We start from the raw sequence: 18669 nt of genomic DNA on the forward strand, positions 1-18669 counted from the left end.
TTCAGGGAACTAAATTGAATTTTCACAAAACAGATCGAAAGAGGATCAGTTACACTTATCCTCTGGTGATAAAAGAGAATATAATTCGCCGTACGAAGCCTCAGAGCATACGCTATCATGACCCGTTCGCGTTCAAAGGCAAATGAAGTGAGATTGTGATATTACTGATACATGCTTGCCATCTGACGTGTTTACGTAAACACGACATTCATGGCACGTTTTTGTTTCGCGTCACGTCATCTCGTGTCACGTCATCCGTTTTTCATCTTTTTGAGTCGAGCAGAAACGCACATCTTTCTCTCAAATTTTATTCGCTGCTCAAAATAACGCTATACGTGCTGACAGAAAAGTAAACATATTCACAAAACAAATTTACTTAATGCTAAAAAGGATCAAAGGTTACACTTAAATATTTTGCGGTGAAAAAATAGAATTCGTGCTACGAAACCTAAGAGCACGAACCATCAATGTCGCAACTTTCATGGAAAATAAAACATTCAAAGGCAAACAAAGTGAGATTGTGTTACATGTTTGGACGCGTATTTGAAAGAAAAAAACTATCAATGACCCATTGGCGCAAGAAAACATTCAAAGGCAAATTAAGTGAGATTGTGACGTTATTGATAGCAGCTAAACTACATGCAGTTACGCTTAAATTATCAAAATATTACGCTTGCCGTGTGACGTGTTTTAGTTAACACGACATCCACAGCACGTTTTTCTTCCGTGTCACGTCATCTCGTGTCACGTTAGTATTGAACGTTAGTAATAAAGTGAGATTGCGTTACATTATTGGACGCTTATTTGGAAAAAAATTGGACGGTCGGCACTTCATCGAATTGCAGAATTACCATGAGGTTGCTCGAAGAGCCTTTGATTAATACCTCATTACCATTCGGTAAAAAGAGAGAAGACAGAAGGTCTCGGCTGGGGATCATTTGCTGTCAGGTACTAGGTATCATCATTAATTTTGCAGTGCCATACAGACCTAACGTCTCAGCTATTTATTCGTGTTGTGACGCAACACTTCAGTGACAGCTTAATTAATTAAGAGGGCTATGTCACGCAATTTTAGGCGCTTTCGGCACTGACCAACTGGTCATAGAGTTATTTAACTGAAACTTCGCAATAACGGCTAAAACTGCAGAATAACTCAAAAGAAACACAGAAAGGCCAAAACTGGGCATGGATGGGCACAATTACAGAAGATTAAAACGGATTGCGTTCGGGTAAACTTGAAAAACGTCGGCCCGACTTTTTTCAAGTTTATCTTAATTTGTATGAAAGTGCCATTTACAATGCTCAAAAATCATCCTTGTTTGATTACGTGGCCGTGTTTTTACCAATCAATAACTTTTGCTCTGCCAATTTGAAGTTTACAGCTCTTAATTAACGAAAATAAATAGAGTTCACTGAAATACCGTGACCTAGCCCCTTTAAATAACAGGCACACATATCTTAGTTCATTGACAAAAGTCATCTTATGAGGAGATGTACAATTCCAGAAATCACTTTCTTTAAGATAATTATTACTGGGCACCTTGCATTTTATTGAAAAGGCAACTGATTCATAATTTCTAAGTTTTGATTAATCTGTGATCAGGCATTCTTTTTTTTCATGGTAGTGGAAGAGCGTAAAATTAAGGTGGCTTAATACAGTTTTGAGAGGGTAAATCAGTCCAACTTTTAACTCTCTTGTACAATCTCCAGAAAAGTTTTGTCTTTCTCTTATCACTGTGTGTTACACCTTAAAACCATCTAATGCGATATTTGGAAAATAAAAATGCTAATAAACAGCTAAAATGAACGGCCGAGTGCTTAAGAGGGGACTGGCACTAGTAGTTTAAACGGCGTTTTTCTCAAAATCTACCCGTACGACCCTACCTCAAAACTTCAGAAATAAGAAATTGGCTTTTATTTATCATTCATGCAAAATAACATAAAAATCTGTAAGACAGATTTTTCGCAAAATAGGAAAATGTGATATTTTGCCGATTTTTCAAATAGCTCAAAATCTGTCTTACAGATTTTTTCAAAATTTTGGCTGTGGACGTGGTTCACCCCTTAAATTTAATTGTTAAAGTTTCATAATAGGTTGTACGGTAGGTTTTCGAGAAAATCTGAACCAAAATCAGGCTTTTACGACCTCCGAAGCGAATCAAATTGCGCGTACGAGCGCGCGCTAATATGACGCCATGCGGCGCGAGCGATAATGAAAGACAGAATTAGAACTTCTCTGTCGAATGTTTATCCACCTTTTTTGTCGTATTGTTTTCCGTCCCAGGTTTCAAGACCTATCTGAAAGTATTTTGAAGTTTTCTTTTGTATATAAATGTGGTAAAGCGCGGTAAAACAGATGGAACTCTTTTTCGTTTCTGTTTAGAGTTGCTAGCGCCATTTTAGCCCGCGCGCGCAATAATGACGTCAAGCAGAAAATCTTAGCGCGCGCCTTTGAGCCACGTAAAAACTGTATTCAGCCACCTTAAGTACACCTTATCACGTCTTTTCACAAGCTGAGTTTAAAACATACATGAACAGTTCACCGCAGCATCAACAAATATTTCACAATGACTGAGAGAATTCTTATGTTCTTCATTGGTTAAGAGAAATGGTGGATCAAAGTATAGGCCTACAAAACTATGACAAACTGTAAATTGACAATGACCTTGCCACCTAGCCTTCAAGCAGAAAATGTCATCACTGCATGCAATTTCGTATAACGATTAATCGTGAATTTTCAGTGCTACTGTAAAAAAAAAAAAAAACAAATCGCCCACATTTTTTCCTATGGCCTACACTTGCAGGGTTCGTTTTTCTTGGAAATTTTTAAAAACTATCTTGATTTCGGGTACGTTTTTACCCTTTTCTTCACAAAAAATAATAATAATCCCTAATACCATTTTCCATGACTTCCCATGACCAACACTTTAATACCATGACTTTCCAGGCATGGAAAATTAAATTCTAAAATTCCATGACTTTCCAGGTTTTCCCTGACCCGTACGAACCTTGACTTGCAGGCCATTGCATAATGCCATAAATGGCTCCCATGGGTCCAAGTTGAGATTAAAACCGTTTATGACGTCATTCATGTAGTCTGTAAGAGTGTAGACCATTGAAAAATGTGGCTGATTTTTAAATCCCTGTATAGTGTACATTATTGTTATAAACCTCACTCTACATGTAGTAGTATTCTACATGTACCAGATAGTTAAAAAATGCAGATTCTCTGCGAAACTTTGTGAGTACAAAATGTAACATCTTCCTTCAATAAACTACGCTTGCTTGATTACAGGATAAAAAACAGATTTACACTAAAATATTACATGACTAAATACTGTAAACAAAGATTACCCTAAACTTACTGAATATCATTGAAACAGACAGGGAGAAATAACATTTTTTTATGAAATAAATACTAGTTATGCAACGCTTTCGAGTGGTATACTATGGAATATCCCACGAGTCACTTGTATTTTCTCGGTATACACACGAGCCTTTAGGCGAGTGTGTATGCCAAGAAAATACAAGTGACAAGTGGGATATTCCATAGTATACCATGAGAAAGTGTTGTCTAACTATTTTATACCATGCCATAGAAAATACGCTTACTAAATTTCGTCGAGAATACAGTCGCAGCGCACTATGGGAAGGTTGGGTTGAATACCGTCGAATATACAACGGCTTTCCTGTATTCTGATTGGCTGTATTTTCTATGGCATGGTATAAAAGTACTTATAAAACACTGTTATTGCATAGGCTGGAAAGGTCACAAGAACCTGTTTCCTTGAAAATATTTGGCACATATGCAAGGTTTGTTTGATCTCCAAAAAATACACAAATCACTTTTTATTTCAAAATGCGAGATAAGTTACAATAAAATCCTACATAAATGAAAACAGTATTACTGCTTGTCCTTCTTTGGTGGAGGTCTGTAAAAAAAAGCAAATACAAAAATTGCTATTTGTTTTACAAGTCGCCTGCACTCAATCATTAGAGAACCAATCCAATCTGATGCCTTTCTTCTCAGTTTCAGAGCATACAGAGCAGACATGTAGGCTACTGACAAAACTCCTCCAATCCCCCCTGTCCCTGGCCAGACATTCCATCTGCATCCAGGTGTAGTTCTTTAATTGTACAGTGCATTCAGTCACAACAGAAACTTGTTTTTTTTTTACAGCTTAAGTTTTTCTTGAGGTGACTGAAAATAATATGTGAGTTGCCGGCGCTATTTAGGCTAACAAGAGTAGTTTTCATATGTCGGCAAAATCCCAGATGAAAGAAACACTCCTGATTCTCCAGATTTGTCCCTGAAAATTACAGACGATCGGGAGTATTTACGATTTTGAGTTTTCATAAGTCAGCAAAATCTGGGACGGTCGAGAAACAGTAAAATCCCTGATCATCGGGGAATTTTCCCCGACATGAAAACCAGGGTTAAGGCTAACCGGAATGGACAGCAGACATAGCTGCCTTGCTCTTTGTGACGACCCCATGGGAAGTCCATTTTTAATCCAACTTTTTTCCTAGCTTGTTTTAGTAATCTCACCTGTAAATTCCAACCACTACAGCGTGATCTCTCTCATATGGCTCCAAGGTTAACTGTTCCTGAGGTTTCATTTTCTCAGCTTGCATCTTTTTCACTTCTCCTGCAAATACTGCAGCAGGTTCTGCTGTTGAATCGATGCAGTTTGCCTAACAACAAGGTTTAAAGATGAGCTACAGTAAGACTTAGCTGTTACTTACAGTTCTTTTTTTTTTTTTTTTGACGAAATAAAAAAGGTATACCAGCCAAGTCTCACACATCATGTGCAAGTCACAAGCCTTCTGGTCCAAAATGTTTTCAAACCAATTCACATTGCAAACCTCAAATAAACCTGCCATGTTTACCACAGAAATATGACCAGAAAAGGATTACTGTAAACGCCCGCAGATAAGACGCACCTTTTTCCCCAAAATCTTCGCTTGACATTGAGGGCGCGGCTTATCTGCAGGAACGTTTGAAAAAGGTGCCACCTAACATTTTCTTTGAAAAAACTTTTTTTCCGAAATTTGAGTTGCTTAATTCAGCATGCAGCTTATCTGCGGGTGTTTACGGTAGTCTTATTAAATCATGCTTGTGTGTACTTGTATTTGAAGGGGAAAGTCCTTGTAAGGATGGCGTTGTCTTTCGCTGAAATCTATATGGGGGAAAACAGTGGAATCTTGATTTCTTGAACCCTGGATTTCTTACCGATAACTGAAACCAAAAGTCAATTTCCTTGGATTTGCTATACTTAGTCAAACTGTAATTTTACCTCGCATTTCTTAAACCAATTTCATTTCTCAGACGTTTGAGTAATCAGGATACCACTGTAACTTCAGTATTCAGAAAATTGCAAGGCACCTTCAGATTAGTTTTGAGAAGTCTTTAAAAAATTTAACAGAACATCTTTACACGTGCAAATACAATGGGGTACAGTAGCAACCCTCCAAGTTAAGACCATTTTAGTCGCCATGACGACTAAAATTTTGCAGCTGGCGACTAAATTTGAACCAAGGTCGCCAGCCTGGCGACTAAAATTAAGAGGAAGGATTGAAAGCATCAGCTTAATTTGGTGACTAAAATTGTTCACTGGCGACCAAAACTTGAGTAGTTGGTGGCCAAATGGCCACTAAGGAAAAAAATAAACTTGGAGGGTTAAGTAGTCAGGTCACTGTCAGAAGTCCTGACACACACAATGAAAATCTTAATCAGCCCAACCATCATACTCTGACTGTTACATACACCCAGCTCGCACATACTTTTATAGATATGACAAAATGTCCTCCATTTTTGAGGAAGTTGTGAGCATTTATAGCAACGATACGAGCCTGATCAGGCTGAGCCACATCAGCAAAGATAGTATCTACCATTCCTAGAAGAGAATAAGTAAGTAAGAATTTATTAGTTCTTGTACACACCAAGGCAAGATAAGCATGCAGCTACAATTAAAAACCTGGAGAGAAACAGAGACTGCAGCCAGAAACAGAACAACTTGGAGGAAGATTCATGGCCGTACATGTATATTCTCAACAAAGAGAAAAAGAGGACAGATTATGATGAGGGCAGGGTAGCAACAATTATAATCATAGCTTTATGGAATTCAATGTCCTAGTAGCATAGAGCAGGGTTCATACTCTTTTGAGCTTTTGAAATTCCATGACTTTCCATGACCTTTTCGATGACCTAAATTTGACCTTTTTTTGGAAATTTACAAAAATTATCTTGATTTCGGGTATGCTTTTACCCTTTTCTTCACAAAAAATGACCCGCCTAATTTATTTTGTACAATCAATACCATTTTCCATGACTTTCCACAACTCACACTTAAATTCAATGACTTTCCAGGCCTGAAAAATGAAATTCTAAAATTCCATGACTTTTCAGGTTTTCCATGACCCATACGAACCCTTAGAGGGCTAGAGGTTACTGGGAAAGGATTAGTAGGATGTTGGGCGAAGCTTGAACAAATAGCAACTTTATAAAGATTGACTCACCAACAAGCATTCTATATTTGTGAGGATGTCTGGCATCTTCAATGATTGGAATGACATTTGTTCTTTTTTTAGCTACGTTAATAAGATCACGTCCAGATCTGTGAGAAAATTCAACTGCATATACAAGACCATCCTAAAATGTGAAAAACAAATTACAAAAGGAACAATAAGTTTGAAGAACTTATATTCGCATGATGTATAATAACTTACAACAACATACATGTAAAGGGGTGCAAAAAGGCATCTCCACTCAGGGCTTGAGACTAACTTTTTAACTCACTGGTTTACTGGCTAGTGACATGTCAGATTTTACTAGCCAAAAGTAATTTTTCACTAGTCAGGTATATTGATTTCTATCAAGAACAGTTGACTTTTCCGAGTTTTTCACAAGCCAAATGGCTAGTAGAAATTCTAAACCTGGTAGCCAAAACCTAAATTTTAGTAGTCTTTGGCAAGTTGGCTACAGTTAGTCTCGAGCCCTGCCACTTTTCAACCTCAATCAATTAACTTTTAATATGGCATTGCAAACAGCCATGGGAACATGAAACAAATCACAGAAAAAAGTTATGTACAGTACATGTACATGTGGTGGGGAATGTTGTGGTTCAGTTTTTCCTTGGTACAATTTGGTATTTTTGGTATGGTAATGGGTGACTGTGCAAGGGTAAAATTGCAATGTGCGTATAAAGAATATTTGAAGAACAAGGAGGAAATGGTAGCCCTTGAAACCCTAAAATGAAATGTAAATAGCCTGACTCAAACTCGTCCTTAATTTTGTCATTAAAGGTAAATACATGTACAACTGTAAATTATTCTCTTTTGACACACAAAAGGCCTGTGTAATACTTACAGGGCCAACAACATCTGAAACATGAGAAACGGTTGTGCCTGATGCAGCACCAAGGTATAACACTTTGGAACCCGGCTGTATGTGAATTTTGTCAATTCCTCCAAGAATCGCAGCGGCAAGCTTGGATCGAAATGGATTCCACACTCTGTATTCAATCTTGTCACCTTCAGTGGCACCCTACAGAAACAACACAAAAATGTCTTTTCATTAAAAGGGCAGTACACACTGTATCACCAAGATTTAGTGCAACTTGAAAATCCTGTGAAGGTGTTGGTATGAATTGTAAATGCACTTATTAAGTGGCCTGGCCTTGCTAAAATGTACTTTACAAGTCCTGAAAAATTGTTAAAACATGGTTTGGGTAAAGACTGGTTGGAAAGAAGTGGCCTAAAACTTGTTAACGTCGGGCTGACATTTTGTTTTTAGGAAACACTACCTCTCTTGATACCCAGGGCCCAGATGTTCAAAGGGTAGATAATGCTATCCACCCAATAAATTGCTCTCGTCATACAAAACCTACACTTTGCTATTCACCAGTTTTTTCTTGGTTAATAAGTAGAAAAAGTAAAACACCTCCCCTCCCCTTGATGTCTCATAACCCCCTCCCCCCACCACCTCCCCTACTATCTGCTATTATCCCCCTCCCCTAAGTATTATCATCTTTTTTTTTCTTTTTCTAACCTACACTGGATTTGAACTCTCAACCTCTGGATTTGCTGTCCAACCCCTTATCCACTTTGAGAAAAGGTTAGGTGAACCACTATTTTATTTTTAAAAAAAACTCCAACCCATGTACCCTAAGACTACTATTTAAAATTAAACAAATCAACTTGTTAGAAAAAATTAACTGCAACACCGTAACATATACTGTAAAACTCTTGTAGAAATAACTATTCTTGAACAAAACAGGGATCAACAAAATAATGGACGAGTACTTACATCAACTGATATTCTTTTTTCTCCATAAACAGATTCTCCAGAAACCATGTTCTTTGTCACTAGCGCATCTTCCTTGCCACGAGCAATGAATACTCCTAAAGGAGAGCCAAGAAAAATAGGCATAAAACACAGAACTGTGAAAATTACATGTAACTATGTGACATGTTATTGGCCTACTTTCTGGTACAGATACAGATAAAAAAGTAAATTGGCAAAAAACAATACATAAGCAGTCTGTTTTAGTACTTTTTATTGACACTACATAATTCAGAGGAATAGTTGAACAACTAGCTAGGCCGGGTTGTCCAAAGCACAATTTCCGGTAAACTAATCCAGGAGTAGCGTGATTTTTTATTTCAGTTTTTCAACTTTCAGTGAGGTTTTTCTGTTTACATGTATATTCTGTCTTCGAGTTTTGACATTACCAAATCTCAAACTCCACAGAACATAAGCAATAGACCCTATGCAAATATGGCGGCTGTTAATTTTCGGCTCCCAGAAGAATAATTTGTCAACAAAAATAAATTACTTTAACTTAAAGATGAAGTCAAAGTAAATCAGTGTATAAAGTTTCAAGGCTATACTTTCATCTAATGGGAAGTTACAGGGACATTTATATTACCAAAAACATGAAAGCGAGGCTAGGCAGGCCAGGTTGACTTTTTCCATACAAATCTCTTAAATTTGAATGAGTCATAACTTTGCAGCCATTTAACCCAAAACACTGAAACTTCTCAGAATAGCATAATATTTCAGGCATATTTAAGTGCCACAACAAGCATTTTAAGAAACTTGACCAAACAACAGAAATGAATGACAACCATTTTTGCATAGGGTCTATAAAACACTTTGATTCAAGAGAAATTGAACCCTCAATCAACTTTTAATCCTGGGTTAGTGCTAATCGGCTTTCAAACAACCCAGCCCTGGTTTTAACTGTAGCATACTGGCTGGTTTCAATGGAAGTACCTAGAATTTGCCATCATGATACTGAATGGAGCTACCTGTACATACATTATGTCATGAACAATGCATTGTGAAAGCATTCCAGTTTGTTGTTTATAATCTGTCTTAATCTTGGTCAGTTGAAATCAACCTTGTTAATTTTGGGCTTTTATTACACCGTTGTTTAGAAAACTATTACCGTAGTTTGAAAGTAATCAGAAAATTAACTTTAAATACTGCCACATAGCTCTTTAACCCTTTCACCGCACTAAACCGGAAAACCGGGATTCGGTTTTCCCACTGGAACGTACTAAACCGCTTTTCCGGGAATTTGACCGCTTAAGATTTGAGATCAGAGACCTAGGAACTAGGCTCCTAGAGGGGGGTCTAATATATTGTAAATTGAAAGCACATGGTCAGACTTCAAAATGGCGTCTTTGAATCGTGAAGTGAAGGAAAAGAACTCGATAAAAACATGAAGTGAAGACGCGCGAATCAACATTTTCCGCCATATTTTGATTGACTAAGAAGACGATCTTTCTAAGAGTTAGAATTTTGAGGCCAGTTTTAAAACTTGGAAGGAATTATTTTCACAATTTGTCAATGGTGAATGGTTCGAGTTATTGAAGACCTCTTCGAACCTCTGATGCCAAGATCAAAGCCGTATGGACTCAAACTGTCCTACCGTTTTCTACAGTCACGTTTTCCGTGCGGTTGAACAATGCGGTAAGAGTTGTACAAACTTTCCATTAATTTTCGGCTCTTTTTTGAATGAAATAAATGTTCTAATTTATCACGATGTTTTTGTCTTGGATTTTCTTGCTTGTGTTGTAATTTTTGTAATACAAAAGCCTATTTGAAGTGCACAAACCTTGTTTAAAAAAATCTAATCATGCTATTTTAGACGGAAAGTTTGACATAGCTAGAAATTCGCCGTTCGGGGGGTTTTGTGTACTGGAAATAGAATGGTGAAAGGGTTAAAGTTAGAAGATAATGAGCAGTTGATTGAAGTGACTGCTGTACTTGCCTTCATGTCTGTGTGGCTCAATGGTTACTTTAGCTCCACCTCTGAAACCACCGCGTCCTCCTCCTCCTCCTTTACACAAAACAAATCATGCTTGTCATTAGCAATACTATGAAAAAGCGTTATTTAAGTACTTATGGTTAATGCTGGCTTAGTATTTTAATTTTCTTTTTGCTCATATTAAACTAATATTAACAAATTTTAGTTCAAACATTAACTGGTACTGTTTTTCTTTTTTTTTTCCCCATGTTCCCTTTTTTCCCTACTTTTCTAAATTAAATTATCACTTATACATACTTAGTTACATTGTACTTATTTATTTATTTTTTCATTTTATATTTTTTTTTCTTTTCTGCATGGTACTTAATTACTTAGTACTTGTCTTATTTTACTTTTGTCTTCTTTTATGTACAACCTTGTCAAAGCAATTAAATTTTTTTTAACTACTCAGCTCGTTTAGTTTATTTCTATTCTGAGTAGTTTTTTTGCCTATTCTAGTTAATTTATATTATGCTGTAATTTATCTTCTATTTAATTTGGCAAAATAAAATGGTTGTTGTTGTTGTTCATTACAAGATACATAATTTTATTAACAAACATCATCAAACACAGTTACCTCCATGGCGTAAGATATAATTATCTGCTCTATCATGAGACTGTGTACACTTATATTGTGTACAGTATGTTCAGGCTTATAGAAAGACAAAGAAAAGCTTAATGTGTACTAATACAGGTCTCATGACATTATCATGGTTTTTAGTGATATACAAATCAATCATCTTAGGAGACCTCTCAGGAAACAAAGATTACTTCTTTCAGGTCGATCAAAAGCAAAAGGTCACATGCGTCAGTTGTGATTGGAAGATTGCAATCCATTTTGATTGTTTTTGTTTTTCATGGTCCGTTGGCTGTTGCTATAATTATGATTGAGGGCAGCAAAAAAGGCAATCATTAATTGGATATTGAATTTCAGAGTTGGCATTTCACTGCAATAATTCTTTAACTCCAGTGCCCAACCATTAGGTAACAATTAAGAAACAGAAAAATGAAATGGCCACAAGCAGCAAAAATTCCCTGTCCTGGAGAAAAGAAAACCCTGGGCTTCTAACAATTTAGTTGGTCCAGAAGAGACCACAGTTCACAGGTTTTTCTTAGCAGAATTACACATAATAACAAGTAAAACTAGTTTTTAGCTCAGCTGTAGGTTGTGTACAAATTATGATATCTGACCTCGGCCTCCTCTTCCTCCTCCAAACCCTCCACGTCCACCACCGCGGCCTCCTCCTCTTCCAAACCCTCCACCTCTGCCACCACCGCGGCCACCAAAACCTCCTGTGTGTGTTAAAGAAGCAATGAATTTTTATGTATATAAATATAATTGAATCTGTGCCATACCTTAACAATAATTATGACTCTTTACAAAGAAAAGCTATTATGGTAAAAGGGGGGGGGGTACTCCCATAAATTTCGGATAGGGGTGTGCCGCCAAGGTTCTTAAACCCTGACCCTATTTAAGGATAAAGAAAGCGAAAATTGATACCCTTTTTAAGGCCCAAAACCGAAAAATGACACCCTATTCAAGGGGAAGAGAAGCGTTCCGTGACGACCCAAATAATGGCTAACCGCGCACGGCAAGACACATACCCTATCAGGCGGCACATACCTATATAGGCCACATATGGGAGTCCCCCCCCCCCGGGACAGCGTCATCCATCCTCTGAACAACCAGGGCCTGGTGTCTCTTGCAAGGGGAAAAGCCCTAATTACTCCGGCTGGAGGCCAGGAGTAGTAAAATGGGCTTGATTTCTTTGTAGTCACAAATCTGCAAAATTGCGCAATCGAGTGACATAATCCCATTGTGCTTTGCGTACCATCTGCTTGACCTCGACAGGGAAATTCGAAAAGTCGCCATTGCAAGTGAAGTCATTGATGCGGAGTCTTTTGTGCCACGGAACAGATTACAAACTTTCAAGGTCTTGTTTGTTATGCTAAACACGTAAACTTCCCTCTCTGGGGCAAGTACAGATTGCTAAAACCTTGGTAGTGTGAAGAAATCCATCTTTCCTTCGGGGCCGCGAAGACTGTGTCGCGACGTAAATATTATCATTGTGTTTTGAATACAAATCATGGACTTGATCAAGGACTTTCTGCGGCTTCTCGAGACTTCAGAAAGCAAATGTTATGTATATTATTGTTTGAATTTTAGATGACATTTTTAGAAGGACCAGTAAAAGTAGTCAAGTAAAAAATTATAATGCAAAAGCCGTCCGCTACAGTACAGGAAATGCTTTTGCGTGAATAAATTTAATTAAGCGTGAAAGGGTTGTTTCACGAGTTTTAAAATTGACGCTTTTGAGACCTTTTGAATACATTTTTTTGCTTCATCTTCTATGAAAATTAATCTAAAAATAACGTTTCTTTCAAGTTTCTTTCATTTGTCCATCTTCAGTTCGGTATTTTAGGTTTTGAAGGGTCATCGATCTTTGTTTCGAGACAGACGCGGTGTTATCTGATCATCTTTCAACGGCGACCAGACTTTAGTTTTGTGTTTTATAAAAGATTTAAAAAATTACTCCAGTACTCCAGAAAAATGCAAACAAGTAGTTTCACTAATAGTTAAGTAAATGAAGAGCGTGGAAAGTATTACCAATTCACTGAGTTTTTGGAAGAACCATGTAGTTTTAGAGTTGTGTAAACAATATTCCAGTCTCCTTCGCAGCCGCTATTTGGTGGTCACGCAACGCTTCCGTGTTTCGTAAATAACTCCCGAAAAACGCTTTTCTGCACCAAGAAGTACCACATTGAGATGGTTTCATAGTTTGACAAGGTCTTCACTAGCGAGTCCTTACTACAGTGGAACGAAATCCCGGTTTAAGACGTTTAACGATTCCCCGATATAACGATATGGTTTCGCCAGTCCCTTGGTACATAGTTTATATATCGGGGTTCCACAGTTTTGTCTAAGTTTAATGGTCATTTTGTTTATTTGTTTGCATTTAAGTCTTCACACTGTAAAACCACGTCTATATTCCTAGTTTTAATCTAGGCAGCTTTTCTTTATTCTTTATAGGGAAGATATTTGTTTTAGCCTGTTCCAGGCGTTCGGTTAGTTGGGAAGCGGCGCAAGAAAGAGCGAGAGCCCCCCTCCCCTTATTTTTTTTTTTTCGCTCGCCGTTTTTCGCGCTTCCCAACTAACCGAACGCCTGGAACAGGCTATATTTGTTTACAAAAATTGTCTTTGTTATTTAAATGTTCGATAAATGTCCAACAAGTTAAACAAAAGAACTCTTCGTTTCACTAGCCAATAGGTCTTTGGTTGGCACATTAATAACAATAGGTGACGTCAACGATATCTTTGCTATTGTATTTTATGTTTTATTTTAGCCTCTTATACCCGGGAGTTCCGATACGTACCCAATCCCCTCCCTAATCCGCCACCCCTATGTCACTTCCAGGGCCGGAGTGAACGCTCTGCTAGCGTCTTGTTCTTATTATACTGTAGTTGTTAGAAACCGACAGTGACTGATCAAAAGTAGGTTCCTGTTTAGCCAAAATGATTGCAAGTTTTCCAACAGTCAGTCACTGAGATATGCTAATAAACAATATAACAAAGCTTTAGATGATAAGAAAGGAATAATATTTGATAATTTCTTAAAGTAAGTTTATAGATCTAATCAGTGACAGATGTTTATTCCAAAGTTACAACAACAAACGAAAGGATTGTGAGTAGATGTAATAAATCAGCTATCTACATGAAGCTACAAAAACTGAAGCAAGTTGTTCTACTCGATTCCTACTCGTCTTTTGTGATCTTTTGTAGACCTAAACTATGGATCACAGTATGCAGATCAAAAATTGAAATTCTGACTGGTAATATCTACCCGCGATGTAGCAGAAAATTAGAAACAATTCTTCAAAATCAAAATCGAAGACCTTCTAATTGCAAAATCGTGCAGTAAACAAGATTCATATGTTTACAAACCTCGTCCTCCTCCACCTCTACCGCCACCTCCTCCTCGGCCACCACGCGGAGAAAAACCTGAAAATATTGCTTTGAATTAAAAAAATATTCCATCGTATTCAGAGGACAGCAAATAAGCAAAGAAAATACAGAATACTCGCCTGGTCTTCCCATCGAAAACTTTTAGTACCACAACTAACGCACGTGGTGTATACTACGCTACTGCGCATGACCAAGTTTGCACTGCATCTTGGGTACTCTTCGCCGGTGAAGATCCAAAATGGCGCAGAAGTTGGTCAATTTTGGACAGAAGATTGCGACTGCAACGCCTCGTTTGGCCACTAGATTGTCATTTCAAGCACTTGGTAAGAAACTAGAATGATAATTTGTTTCTTTTGTAGTCTGCCTGTTACGGTCAGTTTTCTTTTCGTGCCGTATTTTGCAAGTAATGTCCTTTAGTGTGATGATGAAATGCAGTGGGCCATCAAATATTAGACGCACTAGTAACACAAGATTATGAATATCTTTCTGATAGAATCCGGAACGTTATTTAATGCAGCCATAACCAGAACACTGACAGCTTTTTTAAAGGGGAAAACGATAGTTAGAGAAGCAAAAACAAACATATAACATAGGATGTAAAACAAAAGAGCCGTATGAAATGTAGTTTGATTTCGCTGCTCTAAATTTCAGCTCAATATTTGTGGCATTTGTCACGGTTTTAAAACTTGTTAAATGCTCAGTTAAGTCAATATCGTTGTCTTCGTAGTTCCGGGGATTTTTGTTCTCAGATTTGGTTGGAGTTTGCCTTTTTTTCCTTTTTTTTGAAACGGATTAGAAATCTAACTTTGCCTTTGAAATTAATGATCAAGGAAAATGATCGATGATTTTTTCCTCTCAATTATCAAAAGTTTACACTTGTATAGGTACTAAGGCATTTCAGACAAATTTTACAAAACTCTGCACTGTGGGAGTTGGGGGGGGGGGGTGGGTGAAGCAGAGGGTCAGATGTCCCTTTTAGCCCATTTCTTTAAACCTCCCTCCTGATAAAATCATGTACCGTAATGATTCGATTTATTGCCCTCCTTCCAATAAGCACCCCCTTCCGAATAAGCACCCCCCTTCGAATGCGTTTTTGTCAATAAGCGCCCCTATTCCAATAAGCGCCCCCATTCTTATAAGCGCCCTCATTCTTATAAGCGCCCCTATCCTAAAAAGCGCCCCTGTTGTGAATAACTGCCCCTACTGAAGTCATTGACGTCAAATGGGTAGACTTATGAACATTCACCGTACTGTACATGTATATATTTAACGCTAAAATGAACAATTCTTTTAAAAGTAATTGAACTTTCAACAATTTATTACTGTTACAGTTTCTGTCATTGTTAGTAATTTTAATATTTATTAAAGTTTTGTTTTGAACATTTGGTTGTTTCTCAAAAAATTAAATAAGCGCCCTGTCCCGAATAAGCGCCCTGTCTCGAATAAGCGCCCTCCCTTGAGGTGCCAAAAGTAAATAAGCGCCCCAGGCGCTAAATTGAATCATTACGGTACCCTGACTTCCTTTTTCCTCAGTCCACTTTTCCACCTAAAAAATTCTGTTTCCTATCATTTCCTCTTCTGCTGATCTTTGCCCTCCCACAATTATTTCTCACTGTTTTCCCCCTACGCATCTTAGAAAAGACTATCCATTAAAGTACACTATTAGTACCTTTTAACCATTGTAATTTTTTTGTAAAAAACTATATTATTCAACCCTCGGGTTGCAATTTAGTTTAAATAAAGCATCTATCTATCTATCTACAGTATTCACTCATCAAAATCTTGCTTTCAGATACTTCCCATACAGCAAACATGATACATTGAGCTCACTTATTTTAACAGAAATTGAAACGGATTACTGAATCCTAACTCGCTAAGTCTCCTCTGGGAGAATAGGGCAATAATTGAAACTGATACTGAGACTATATTTATCCTCAAGCAATTGGGGATTTTTAGGCAATTAGCTCAAATGGCTAATGTGTTGAGTTTACATAAATACTAATTGACTAAATTAATTTTAATTACGGTTCTAAGATAGTACATTCATTCATAGAATAAGACACTTGCATGATTTCATCATTTAAAATCACAGTGGAATTTGAATAACAATTATTACCTTTATTAGCACGAGGAAAAGAAAAAATGAAGGATGCCACATCATGCAGTGCTCGACACTAACTTTTTTGGATACTAGGCAATTGGCTAGTAGGTACAAATAATCACTAGCCCACAAGGACAAGTCACTAGCCCCACCCCCGCCCCCCCCCCTTTTAAAAAAATAAAAACAGCCAAGTTTGAATCAGCTAATCTCTTAGCACTATATTTGTTTGAGTCCACACAAGTACATCTTTCCTTCACTGAGACGCAGCAACGATGCTATCATCCAACTCGGTTGAGAATTTCTTGACCGTGGATCACACTTCTTTTTCTCTTCATGCTGTGTGTGGTCCTCTGGTGAACAATGTAAATCTGGCTCACGATTATCGGCCCTTAAAGGACGTTTTTCTTGTAGGTAAAGTGTTACAAAAGCTTACAAAATCTTGAAATCATGCTCGCGCGGTCGCTCGCGCAAAAACCCCAAGATGGCCGACTTATTATGGCTCTCTCCCAGGTCCCTTTTGGGTGTCATGGAAGCGAGGACAGAGGGTCTTTTCCAAGATGGTGTCAGGTTTGCGAGTTGATCGTACGATATAAATCCGTATGCGATGTGGTTTAAATTACTCAAGCTATGGAAACTAGATCCTGATGAAGGTTTCTGGGAGAAAAACTTCCCAAGTTATAAAGTTGTAGTTGATTTATTTTTCCATGAATCTTACTAGTCTATGGGCTAGTAGGAGAGTACTTTTACTAGCCAAGCATGAAATTTTACTAGTCCTGGGCTAGTGTACTAGCGTTAGTGTCGAGCACTGTCATGCCACATCAAATTGCCTATTTAAATCTCATTTCCATCCCAGGTGCAGCCAAGAAAGCCCAGCCCCATGTAGTAGGTTTCTGGAATAATGCCAAGGTTGAGATGCTTCCACCAAAGATGTCAGAGTGGCCTGCCATCAAGAAGAGCTTTCTTGGTCTGAAAGATGCTGCTCTCAAAGGCAAGTTCCTTGACGTCACCGTGAAGGAAGCTACAGTCAATACTCTGGTTGCCGTGGAGATTGCTTTCTGGTTTTATGTCGGGGAAGTCATAGGAAGAAGAAGCTTGATTGGTTACAATGTTTGATGAACTGTCAAGATGTACCGATTGTTTCATTGGATATTTCTTTACTGAGTGTGTCGGAAAGTCTTTGATGTTTGTGTAAAAAAAATGGATTGTGGTTTTTCAGTATCCTGACCAGACGAATAAAGGAACTGATTTTGAGATTGCAGGAGTCTCTCTTTTTTTTGCCTCAAGTAAACTTTTAAACCTGGTTTAGCTAGGTAAAATGGATATCAAGGTTTCATCTTCAAAAAGATTCAATAAGGTCTCGTTAAACTAAACCATACAAGTGTCTAACTTATGAACCCCTTATCAACTTACCGGTAACCTCCTGCCAGCTCAAACCTTTTTCAATCTACCCACAATAACCCCCACTTGTAATTTTCCCTTAGAGTTTCGAGTGTCAACCAGCATATCCATGACAGTTTTTTTCCTGACATTTAACTACAGGTCAGCCTGACATTAACATAGAACTTATTGAATGAGGTTGAGCATGATAGCAAGAATTATCAAGGCCAAAGTTGTCATCTGCCAAAGTTTAAGGGAGAAGCTGAAAATTAGCACACCCACCCTCCCTCCACGACTGAATATAAGCCCTCCCCCAAAACATGTCGAAATGAAAGGGCCGTTGAGCAGATATAAGCTCAGAGCTTATTTTTGGAACTTTACAGCCAGCCAGTGATAATAGAGAACAGGATAGTGAGCAAAATGTAAATTATCTGTACTTGCTGTCTACAGTTCATTTGTTGCAGTATTAGATGGAATGATTGCTTTCCCTGACTTGTCATGTAATGACAAAGAACTGATGACAAAGCCTCCTTCAGACCAAACCTCCCCCACCCCACCCCATCCTTCAAAAAAACCATCTGCGTTTTCATGTCTACGCCTTTCTAGTTACGAAACCTCTAAAATAATAACAGTAAAGCCAGGAAAATGAGAAGCTAAGTTACAATATGGGAGGAAGTGCTTTTATTTTTACCAGCTGGATGGATTGAATTGTGGCAACTGGAAAAAGTAAAACTGTCAACAAGCTGTTTCTTTCTTTTATTTAGTGTCACATTTACGGCAATTGAATATCATATACTACAAGTGTTTATTCACAGAGGTATATTTTAAGCATTCAACTGTGAGCTGGAGGAACTTTTTTTTATTAATTGTGACATTTGAGGTACAGGTACATCAATAGGACAATCTCCCGG

General features: G+C 37.8%; 2 protein-coding genes across 5 annotated transcripts in view; one reads left to right on the forward strand and one right to left on the reverse strand.

The window, feature by feature from the left end:
- LOC144663454 (rRNA 2'-O-methyltransferase fibrillarin-like) overlaps positions 1-14427 on the reverse strand; it is a 56609-nt gene extending 42182 nt beyond the window's left edge. The window contains exons 1-10 of one of the 4 annotated variants that reach the window (XM_078524415.1): positions 14400-14427; positions 14260-14316; positions 11508-11609; positions 10281-10346; positions 8309-8403; positions 7370-7546; positions 6520-6652; positions 5785-5897; positions 4550-4695; positions 3721-3932 (exon numbers count right to left, since the gene is read on the reverse strand). In XM_078524415.1, the coding sequence (XP_078380541.1) occupies positions 3905-3932; positions 4550-4695; positions 5785-5897; positions 6520-6652; positions 7370-7546; positions 8309-8403; positions 10281-10346; positions 11508-11609; positions 14260-14316; positions 14400-14412 (930 nt within the window). In that variant the 5' untranslated portion in view covers positions 14413-14427 and the 3' untranslated portion in view covers positions 3721-3904. Of the gene's footprint in view, positions 1-3720; positions 3933-4549; positions 4696-5784; positions 5898-6519; positions 6653-7369; positions 7547-8308; positions 8404-10280; positions 10350-11507; positions 11610-14259; positions 14317-14399 lie in introns of those variants that run through there. The other 3 variants (XM_078524413.1, XM_078524414.1, XM_078524412.1) reach the window with 3 other exon arrangements.
- Positions 14428-14471: 44 nt separating this feature from the next.
- Positions 14472-17637, forward strand: LOC144663473 (ATP synthase F(0) complex subunit g, mitochondrial-like). Its single transcript, XM_078524433.1, has 2 exons — positions 14472-14603; positions 17235-17637. Exons 1-2 carry the CDS (start codon positions 14519-14521, stop codon positions 17492-17494), a joined length of 345 nt encoding a protein of 114 aa, XP_078380559.1. The 5' UTR covers positions 14472-14518; the 3' UTR covers positions 17495-17637.
- The last annotated feature ends 1032 nt before the right edge of the window (positions 17638-18669 follow it).

Source organism: Oculina patagonica, chromosome 8 (genome assembly GCF_052425735.1).
Source record: "Oculina patagonica isolate OP01 chromosome 8, crgOcupat, whole genome shotgun sequence".
Classification (NCBI taxonomy): Eukaryota; Metazoa; Cnidaria; class Anthozoa; order Scleractinia; family Oculinidae; genus Oculina; species Oculina patagonica.

What these genes read in the sequence shown, in the direction of transcription:
- LOC144663473 (XM_078524433.1), top strand. Translation starts at nt 14,519, where the DNA reads ATGGCGCAGAAGTTGGTCAATTTTGGACAGAAGATTGCGACTGCAACG. An exon ending in ATTGTCATTTCAAGCACTTG is followed by an intron (nt 14,604 to 17,234) that starts GTAAGAAACTAG and finishes TTTCCATCCCAG; the next exon opens with GTGCAGCCAAGAAAGCCCAG.